Source organism: Mastigoproctus giganteus, chromosome 4 (genome assembly GCF_048544385.1).
Source record: "Mastigoproctus giganteus isolate SK-2022 chromosome 4, ASM4854438v1, whole genome shotgun sequence".
In the NCBI taxonomy this organism is placed as follows: Eukaryota; Metazoa; Arthropoda; class Arachnida; order Uropygi; family Thelyphonidae; genus Mastigoproctus; species Mastigoproctus giganteus.
The window spans coordinates 91,124,357-91,135,621 of NC_143578.1; the positions used below are offsets into that span (position 1 = coordinate 91,124,357).

Consider the following 11,265-nt stretch of genomic DNA (forward strand, 5'->3'; position numbering starts at 1 on the left):
TATTGTTTCTTTGTCAAAAATATCCAAAAATATTTTACAGGCATCAAGAATTTCATGTCTAGGATAAAGACTTTCGATCCAAGGGCGGTTATGCCGTGCTTTCCAGCTGAACGTTACCCTCCAACTATGGTTTACGTCATCACCATTTATTATCTCTTGCTGAATAGCAATATATGTGCTTGCCTAATTACCATTATCGCAGCGTTCATTTTCACATTATCATTAGAACTGATTATAAGGCTCAGATCGGATGATAGATTGGGGAATGTGCCCATTAGCATCACTCTAAGGAAAAATAATATTACTCTGAATTTTTTCTCAATTTTCCGTTCCTCATCACTGTCACTCGTTCAGAACAATCATTCACTTCTACTGAATGTACAAATTTGTATCTTTTGCTGTTTCCGTGAAATTTCTAGGATTCATCATTGAAACACAAAATGGCAATGGAGAGCTCTTTAGATGTTTTTTTCAATCAGACATTAGATTACTGTCCAATATGATATCAATGTCACAAAGCAATGTTGCAAGGAAAGTAGACCCACGTGGGTAGCATACTGTAGTTGGTTATCACCGTCCTCCCGACACGGGGTGGAAAAGACCTGAGTTTGAATGCCGTCAATGAATCTAGGAATTTTTATCGGTCTTTTTCACAACTTAGTTGAGTTTGTAGGTCTCAGACGAGGGTAGTGTGGTTTTTCTCCCGGAAACTCTGGTTTTTCGTCCAGCAAACAGCAAATCGAACACAGAACACGTGCAATTACGGACATTATATATGGCGCAATACCGCAAAAGTTGCCGATGCGCCTAAAACCTTACAAGAACCAACTAACCAAAACAAGTGGGGCTGTAAACTTATCTAGCTTTAAAAATAAATTAGAATACATAAAATATTTTTGACCCACAATTTTTTTATATAATTTGCACGCTCGAAAACAAAGAAAGCAATATTCCAATCTGCATCCGTGCAGCATTGACACCAGTGCTCACACTTCATATGTGTGGCATCTAGCGGTACAACATGGAAGTGCATTTAAAGAAATCAATTTAGAACACCATATCTCACCATATCTAGACAGCACAACCCTGTGTTGTGCTGTCTAGATATGGTGAGCTGTAACGTCATCGGACGTTACAATGCAAAAAAAGAATCAAATATAATAAAACCGGTATGTGACTCTAAAGTTGCAGGTGTCAATAGATAGTTACAAATGAGTTGTAAATAAGGTTTGTGCTAGAAAATGCGAATGGTAACAGCAAAACATTATTCGAAATGCTTGGAGACAATTAGACCTATTGTGGGAAACAAATGAAGAGTGGTTCAGTGCTCTCTAAAAGAGTTTAACAAGATAAAAACTTTATTCTTCGTCAAAATCGGTAATTTTTTAGACATGTAGACATGTTCTACGTCCTACATCCTACGTCCTAGAGAGGACGTGGAAACATATTGAAAAATTATGACTAAGCTTGAGTAGTCGACTCTCCTCACAACAACTGTTTTATTGCTCTTTGTCCCTTCTTGCCTATGATTCAAACCAAGGCCTGAGAGCTCCACCACTTTAACTTTGGTTATATGTCGATAACATTTTAATGGTTCTGTCAATGCGCAGCCACATCCTAGAGGACTTCTATCTCAATAGCCAATATTACCGAATTTATTTCAAGTTCTAATTGGAAAAGGATGAACAACTTCCTTTCTGGATAGAATATTGTTATCCACAGCACCTCCATCAAATAAACGTATTGCAAGCCCACTGATACTGAACTGTAATTGGCTTCTGTTCCAACCATTCTCAGAACATAAATACCAGAATCAGCGGGGTATCTGACTGGAGAAAGAGTTGCAATACATCGTGACCATCCTTGATAATAATAATAATACTGTCCCAAACATTTGGCAGTAAAGTAACCAACGGAACTGTAATGAATTCCAGACATTTGAGAATCACACTTCACCCTGATGCATTTCTCTGCTACCTTTCGTGAGTAGCACAGTTGATATAATCACCGTCCTTCCCACACCGGGTGGAAAAGACCTAAGTTCGAATCCTGTCAATCACGCGAGGAATTTTTATGGATCTCTTTCACAACATGGCTGAGTTAATCGGTCTCAGGTGAGGGTGGCATGGATTTTTGCTCATGGAAGCAAAAATCCATGCTACCCTCGCCATACAGCAAATCTACCAGAGAACGCACGTCATTTACAGACATACAGTATTATAAATGGCACAATATAGTCTAAGTTGCTTATGCGCCTTACAACAACAACAACTATTGTATTGCTCTTTATCCATCTGAACATTAAAATGTTCAGAATAACTCATAATTCATAAAGAATGCACTAAAACCGTCTTGGTGGCATAAAATTGAAGCCACTCTCTAAACTTCAGGAGTGGTGTCTAAAGTGGCATTTATACGACTTATCGCTGACACTTAACCTTGTCGCTTGTACTCATACTCATCGCTCATACTTATAGTATCATACTAGTTCTGTAATTTTCCCGTCGTGAGTGCACAGCTGGTAGAATTGCCGTCCTCCTCACACCGGGTGAAAAAGATCTGCTTTCGAGTCCCGTCGATGACGCGAGGAATTTAAATTGGCCTTTTTCGCAATATGACTGAGTTAGTCGGTCTCAGGAGAGGGTAGCATGGTTTTTTTCTCCTGGAAACTCGGATTATTCATCCACCAAACAGAAAATCGACTACAGAACACACACAATTTACTTATGATATTAGGGTCACCCGTAAATGATTACATCTACCCATATATTTATTTTGTCTGTAAATTGCGTGTGTTCTCTGATCGATTTGCCTCTTTTACTGCACAAAAAACCCCAGTTTCTGGGGGGACCTTGCTATCTATACCTAGGATCGGCTAACTCAGCCACGGAGTGAAAAAAGCCCATTAAAGTTCCTCGCGTCATCGACGGGATTCTAACCCTAGACTTTTCCACCCAGTGTGGTGAGGATGGTGATGATATCACTGTGCTACTACCCTCTCAGACATAATTTACAGGCGGCTCAGTAGCCAGGTAGGAAGGAGCAGCAGTGCGTAGCACACGCTTCTTGATTAGACCGGGGTTCGAGCCCGTGCCCACCAAATACGGAGGATGTGGAAAGGTCAGGGAATGAGCACCGCATATCCCCCCCCGGAGCAATATGGCCTTAGTTGCTAATGCTCCTAAAAAAAAAAAATAATAAATAACATAATTTACAGACAGTATACAAGGAGCAATATGGCCTTAGTCGCTGATGCTCCTAAAACCCTACTCCAACGACAACAACAACTGGAATTTTCCCTTACCATTCTATACTACAGACTAGCTTATGAGCAGCCTGATGGCGATATTTCGAGATCAGAAAACTCTGTCGCCTGCAACAGATTAAGATTTCAAGAGCAAGATTCATTCCGTGCCATCCTTGTTCTGTTCAACTCAATTGAATGAGAGATAACTGGTACCCCAGTGAGGAAATGTCATGTTCGCTTTCTCGGGCAACATTTTCACGGTCTTGAAGTTTCAGCAGGACCATCATCTGGTGAATCGCAATGGTCAATTACTTTCTACCTAGAAACTGCTGTACAGAGCGAATACTGAGACCCCCTAACCAGTGTGCTATGAACCAGCCTTTATATCATAGACTCTCAAGTAAAATGAATCTGCTGAGCAACTTAATTAATGTTATTTAAATTTTTTTTCAGGATCTTATTACGCTGAAACTTCAGTAGCCTATTTATTTTTCACTATGTTAATCCACCCTCCCACCTTCTTTATCATCTTTGACTTTTTTCATACCTGAAACAACCGCCTGCTTTGCCACATTGTACATTCTCCTGTATAACGTACAAGAGAAATGTTCCTGTGTTCAAATTAGTTACTACGAAATCGACTAATGGGTAAATTTTAAAACATGACTAAATGAGTTCGATTATTTTTTAGTATTTAGTGTATTATTTCATACTCACCTCCAACGCAGTGTACCAAGATATTAGCAGACACTGTTATCTTACCATCTACCTCTCCCCATAGATTGCTTTCACTGTAGTACTGGAATCTTCGACTTTCATTAGGCTATAAAATATACGACCATTTGTAATAAAGATTAATACATTAATGTAAAATACAAATTATGGTGCGCATTCCAATTGAATTTTATTTTATTTCTACAATACTTGGGTATATAAAAATCTAGCATAATATTTGGATTTTTGCTTAATAGAATGAACTGTACTCGAAATATGTGAATTATTAATATTCACAACCAAGTTTTAGAAGCTCTTCAAAATATTGGCAGTATCAAGAGACTATATACGATTTCCAATATATTTCCAAAACTATCCCATCGCCGCTCTATAGTATTTTCGACTAGAGCAAAGTCCCTAAAAAGGGTCCCTGTCCCTATTCACACAAACCTTTGTGTGTGTGTGTTCCTTAAAGCTGTGTCTGAGTAGCTTCCCCGCTCGTCCATCCCTAGATCTAAGCTCTACATATATCTTTTATAACTCTCTTATTATTCTTAATTTAATTTCCACTTCACTCTCGACTTTCTTGTTTCTTTTATTGTTATGTTATTTATTTACTTTGCATTCGCACTTTGATTCACTTCGTCACTCCACAATTTATTTTATATTCTATAATGACTGCATTCGGACATGGCCTTTTGCTGATGTTATACTTCATATTTACAATTTGATCTTTTCATATTTTTTTCTGATTAGTTTTCACTTTCTGTATATATTCAGTATACTGAATATACCAAGGCCTCCGTAGCCAAGTGGTCAGGGGAGGGAGTGCAGTAGCACACACTCTTTGAGTAGACCGAGGTTCAAGCCCCTGACTACTAAATACGGTCGATCTGCCAACCCGCACTGGACCAGCGTGGCAAATTATGGTCCATTTCCCTCAACATGGATTGTTGAGGAGGCTTCCATCCTGCAGTGGGTTGATAATGGCTGCAGTTATATACTGTATATACGTAGATCGCTCCGCGAAACGATAGCTAAACTTCACAAGGTGAAGTCTGGCTATCGTTTCTTAACTCGATGATATCAAGTCTAAAATGTTATATGAGCATGTATTATTTGCTCAAGGGCATTTCAAGTTAGCGAACTCTTTTCGGACTTGCTTTGCCTCACTAATAACAGCTGACAAGAAACAAAATGCCTGAATCAGCATTATCTTAATCGTTGGATTGGTCTTGGCGGTACACAATCTTACAGGCCTAACAGCACAACTGATTGTGGATGATGCTACTTACCTATGACAAAATACTGAAAGGATTCGAAAGGCAATAAATCTGTTTGCGGATGTGCAAAAAATGGTGGAGGCCTAAATTAAAATGGTATCTACCATTACGAAAATGCAACACCTTGGCAGTATTTAGGGGCGTACCCAGGAGTATGGCACAGTCCCTCCCAAAGAGTCAATTAAACAAAAAAAAAAAAAACAGTAATTTTCCCTAGATCATAGTAACTACTGTAATCCTTAGCCTCCCCCACAGAAATATCCTGAGAGCGTTACTATTAGTAGCATTTACCTAAAATTCACTCCATTATGTTGTGTAACAAAAATTACTATCATCTCTTGTTCTACCTGCAGAGGTGTATCTATTGCCAACTCTCCGGATTTACGACGGAGAATCCGTCTTTTTTACTCGAGTTCCATCGTAATGTAATTGATTTTCTCCATCAAAAAAATCTTTTGAAGACATATAAGCAATATTTTCCATGTGTTGAAAAATGTGAAAAAAGTAATGTACTGTACGTGGATGTGATTTTCCAAGCAGTGAGAAATGCGATGTAATTAAACATTTTCAAACAAATAAGCATAAAGACAGCGCGAAGTGCATAGAAAGAAATGCAAAAGTAGACGTTGTATTTCATGTTGATGATGACGTTATTTATACATGACGACTTTTTTTTTCTTTTCTTTTTTTTTTCTTTCATAGAACACAGTCTTCCTTTGAGTTGTGCGATTGTGCAGAGCGTTGTTAAATATGTTTCCCAATATCGAAATACTGTATAAAAAATTAATGGTTGCGAAGAAGAACAACAACAACAAACGTTGTTAGTGAAAGAAGTGGCCAATTTCTCTAAATGAAAATTTCCCATTTTTCTGATGGCTCCGAAAAATGGGCCATTTTCGATTGATGCAGAAGCCAGTAATAAAAGTTATTCAAAAATATAGCCCAATGAGGTAAACGTTCACGATAAATAAAGGTAAAATCAATGGTAACGTGATCTCCATTTTACGCCAGCACTGGAAAGTGACTCTACAGGATAAAACATTGGACATTTTCTAAACAACTTGAAGCATGCGAGATTCCTCAAAAACTTTCTGGCACTTAGAATTCATAATGCTCATGTTATGGGACTCCTAAAGGTATTAAGAGAGGAGATTGAGTACTTGGTAGTAATAAGCGGCCCTTGTCGTGTTATCAATTTGTGTGCTGAAAAGGGAGCTCCGTGCCTTCCTGTGAATGCGAATGAATACTTGTTAGACAATTAATACTATCTAGAGAGAAATGCTAAAAAGAAAGACAGATTTGAATAATTTCAACTGTTGCAGGAAATAAAAATGATTTTGAAGAATGAGTGCACACGTCGGCCGTCTTTAGTTAAATGTTTAACTATACTGGTAAGACAGTGATAACCGCTTTGACAAGTCTAGAACAAGCTAGATGTGGCCAGAAAAGACATATCAGCACTTTTAGAGTTGCCAAATTGAAAAGTACAACGACCACTAGTGAGTGCCATTGACTCATATTCCAAATCCAGTTCATGATTCAAAAGAAGTTAATGAATTTCCCAAGGAAAGAAAACTTCTGTGACTTCTGGTGAAAACTTCTGGTGAAAGTAATCTTAAACAGATCAAACAATCTGATAATTCTGGGCATGTTATCCTCACTCATGCAGAAAGTCTGTGTTTTTCTCTTCTGGTTTGAATAAAGCAATTGCTTGTTTCTTTTAAATGCTATGCCAACGTTTGAAAATCCAAGCATAGCTCTAGATCTTCAATCTAACGTAACTCATATCCATGTACTGAGGTCATTACTGCTAGGGTTAAAGAATGTTATATACAAATTTATTTATTTTTACAAGAGTTTTCCAATCTCTCGCTTCCAATTTGGAAACTGATTACTACACCAGACTAAACCAGATGGATGATTCTGACTTAGCCATTTCTACTGACAAAAGCCGTGGAGAATCTAAAACAAGAGGAGAAGATTCTTTAGCTCAGAAAAGAAATACTTTAAGGTTGGAAGTGACTATATGGTGCACAAGTTCCATTGAAAAAAGATGTTTTTTTATAAATGGGAAGAGGAAGGATGCTGATGACATCCTTCCTCTTTCTCAGACTACAAATTCTACAAACTACAAACTACAAACAGACAAGCGCTTTTGGAGTGACCATAATGTGGGTAACTAGACATTAAGACGGCGGTAGGCTCATTGATAGAAATGCGGAAAAGACGCAGATGGTATTATTAGTTAGACCATTTGAGCGCACCGCCCTATTCGGCCAAATCGGTGGAACATGCTTGTGGCCGGCCCTGCACGGAAGTGACTGAGAACCACATAAATATATCCCGCTGAACCCAAACTAAATGTATCCCCAGCTCAACCTCCCCTTAGCTGGGTCCCAAAAATGCCCTCGGCCACTCCAACGCCACCTGACACGAGGGGAAGTGTGAGGGGGGAGGGGAAGTCCCTTACAGGACCTTGGAATAGGCCCGTGCATGTGAGGGGCCCTGAAGCTTAAGCTTCACTGGCTTCAAGATAAATCAGCATCTAGAACTAGACAAACTGTTAGAGGAGATGACAGGTAATTTTCATTTTCAAATTTGAATTCTTTTGTGGAAAAGTTTCTGGTACTCCTCAGTGTCGGTAAAGATAACTAAATAGACGAATGAATAGTCATTTTGCAGCATCATATCACTTTCAGTGTGAGAACCTATCAAACATACGAAAGCAGAAAGAACTGATATACAGTGCCCTTTTGTTGGGGATTTGACAACTGCACAAGGAAGCTTGACATATAACAGAGCCCAAGTCGTGTTTGGCATTTTAACAATTAAGCATGGTAATCCTAAATTTGAGAAAATATTCAGCCAGGTTAGAAAACAGAAACTGAGTTCAGATATTTTCTTTCTGGTGAAGCTTTGGAAATTTTCCTAACAGCCAAATCTAGATAGCAGGGCCGTTGTTATGAACAAAACTTTTAACTCAACATTTCTGAAGAGGCCAGCTGTAAAAGTACATTCCTTGAAGCAACCAAAATCGGTGGATTTCTAACAAAAATTCACAGACAAAAAAAATCCTTGGTAAGCTAATGTTTGAAGGTACGCCGTACTGATAAATCATCCTATGTACTTTTAATATCAATTATTTTTTATGTATATTGTCAGCGAAACCTAATTTCTAGTATAGTGTGTACTTTACAGACACCTGTTTTTTTGTTTGTTTTTTTATTTTTTATTTCATTTTTTTGTGAAGAAGAACTGCATTTTGCAAAAAACTTTCTTTCGCTTGTTATAGACCAAAAATCTTTTTTCTATTTTTTTCTTGTTTGTAATTGCCTGATCTCCAGTTCTTTTTTCTTTTTTTGAAAATCGAAAGTTGACAGCTGTGCTATCGTATTAAACAAAATCAGAAATGTTCATGAATTCCTGTGATTTTCATTCCATGTAAATCACACTTTTCAGTACTCCGTTCCATATAAATCCCACCTTTCAGCAACAACCACATTGTAATTTTAAATGCTCATTAACAACCCTCTGAAGTTTGGCAGTAGTTTCGCACACTACCTCTATATTATTGTTAAAATTAAATAAAAATTGAAAATTTACAAATTATGCTGCTTCGCAATTTTGACCATCACTTCTCTAAAAGAACAAAAAGACAGATTCAATTTGGTCTTCTGTATAGAAGACCAAATCGGATCACAACAGTCGAAGAAGGACAAAAATATTCGTTCCTAAATAATGATGATCAGTGATACTATTAAAAATGAAAAACGCTTAATTGAACCACGGATCTTAACATCATAAATTTATAATGTTTGTGTGTAAGGGTGTGCCAATGCAACTAAGGCTATGAGGCGTCAGATGTATCGGTAATTGTGTGTATTATTCAATCGGTTTGCTGCTTGCTGGACGGAAAATTCCAGTTTCCAGAAGAAACAGTCGTGCAGTCCTCGCCAGAGACCAACTTGGCCACGTTGTGAAATATTCTAGCTACTAACCAATAAATGCTTTAAGCAATATTGCATGCCCATGAATTATACTTAGCTTAAGAATTATTATGCAGTATTTCTGATTTCTGTATTACCTTCTAGAAAACCTGTTTATCAGATTTGTGGAAACTGTACGCGGATATTGTGCAGTCTTGGGTTTTCCAATTAACAATATGCGAGTCATCTATAGACTACACGAATTTTACAGAAATACCAACCTGACGTCTCATAGCCTTGGTTGCCTCAGCTGTCACTGAAAACAATGGAACACAACAGATATCTTCCATAAAGTGAAAAAGCCATTAAAAGAAAAAAGCCATTGAGTGAAAAAAAAAATTATTGTTATTATAATAAATAAATGAATATCAAACTATTTTAACACATATTTATAGATTGCCCTCAAGTTTAAAGCTGTTTAGAATAAATTTGTTCACTGAAAGTTGTAATAAATGCAAAGTGAAAATAGAACAAAGCAGGTAGGGAATACGCGTAACATTACACTCACTAAAATCATGTGCAAGGAAGATGTAATTATACTTGTATATTTAATTTAGACTAGACGCCTAGCAAACCTTGAGGAGAACTGTGTTGGAAACTGTGAAAAGCCCATATCCTTTATACATATATATATATATATATATTTTTTTTTTTTTTTTTTTCTAAATTAGTTTCCCAAATAATTTTAAAGAGAGAATCACGTACGTATTTCTAAAAACTGCACTTACCTCACATTCAAGCTTGGCAACTAGCCGTTTCTGGTCAAGATAAACGAGAGAGTGAATGTTTTCTGTTACATTACCAACAGATATAATTTCGTAAGGTTTTACCTTCGGCAATGCTAAGCATGCTGAACGAAAAAGAAACACGCTGATCGAGCACAGGACACAGATGGGAAACTGTGTCTTCATCTCCGATATCAGATGTTCAAGTGAAGCAGACAACTGCTCTGGGTGATGTATTTACGTCGAAACAGATACAGGCATAGGAGAATAACCTTGGAAAAACACCAAAGGAAGCCGCGAAAGTATCACAATGCAGGTTAGCACCTATCGCATAGATAACTGGGTTCGCCCGAATAGGGATCTTAGAAACGCGTGTTCAAAGCTAACAGTGCGGAAAAGCATTACCTAATACTGAATGTTAAATGTGTGACTCATCAACATTACCCTTCCACTCCCTAATGTGTGAATTTCTATCAGAGAGTAGAAAGCATAAGAGCCAGCAGCAGGATAAAACAGATCGATGAACGGAAATTAATTATGTATGTCATTCTTCGTAGCTGTCATTAAACTGCCAGACATCTCGTGACAGCACAAAGGCCGTACTTTTTTGATTTTTTTTTCCTCTCTTATTTTATCTAGAACGTGAAATATCTGTTGGACTCGTGACAGATGTACTGTGGAACTCTACCTGAAGTGCTTAGTAGGTTAAGGCAAAAGTATTCGATGACGGTATTGTGGTCTTCCCCCCCCAATCTCCAATCCCTCCACCCTTACACTTCTATCTCTATCTCACTTTCCTACTTCACTTGAAGGTCGACAAGGGAAATTGTCTTGTTGGGCAGGTTTTACACACAGCGAGTGAGGAAAAAACATGTTTTTAGACTGAGCTAATCTTTTCGTTTTTCTTTTTAGACTCATTTGGATCATCTCCAAATTATTTTAGTTCTCATTCGCCTTCACCAGGATGCCATTGTTGTGGTTCTTGAAATAACTGAATGGATTGATGTAATATTCATTAATTAGAAGTTCAGTGCTTCAGAGAGCTGGAATTGTCAACAGGCTAAACGTGTCTACACAAAGACCATTTCATCTACAGACACGGTTGGCAATGAAAACGTTAGAGAGAATAGCGTTTTCATTGGCAACCGCAAAATTAAGCGACACTTTACCATTTGGATTTTAAAAAAAACCTATAGTCAACTGAAATGGTTCGTTGCAATATGAATTATAGAGAATTTTTTTTATAGTTCCTCTCCCCTCCTAGTACTGCGTTTAACATTACGTCGGGGGTCTCCTTTTACATCAGTCTT

At 37.7% G+C, this 11,265-nt stretch overlaps 1 protein-coding gene across 1 annotated transcript in view; it reads right to left on the reverse strand.

Annotated features, from left to right (window-relative positions):
• LOC150086902 (uncharacterized) overlaps positions 1-10,666 on the reverse strand; it is a 95,440-nt gene extending 84,774 nt beyond the window's left edge. The window contains exons 1-2 of the mRNA XM_090372796.1: positions 9,959-10,666; positions 3,965-4,070 (exon numbers count right to left, since the gene is read on the reverse strand). Of these exons, the coding sequence (XP_090228922.1) occupies positions 3,965-4,070; positions 9,959-10,141 (289 nt within the window). The 5' untranslated portion in view covers positions 10,142-10,666. The remainder of the gene's footprint in view (positions 1-3,964; positions 4,071-9,958) is intronic.
• Between the last annotated feature and the right edge of the window lie 599 nt (positions 10,667-11,265).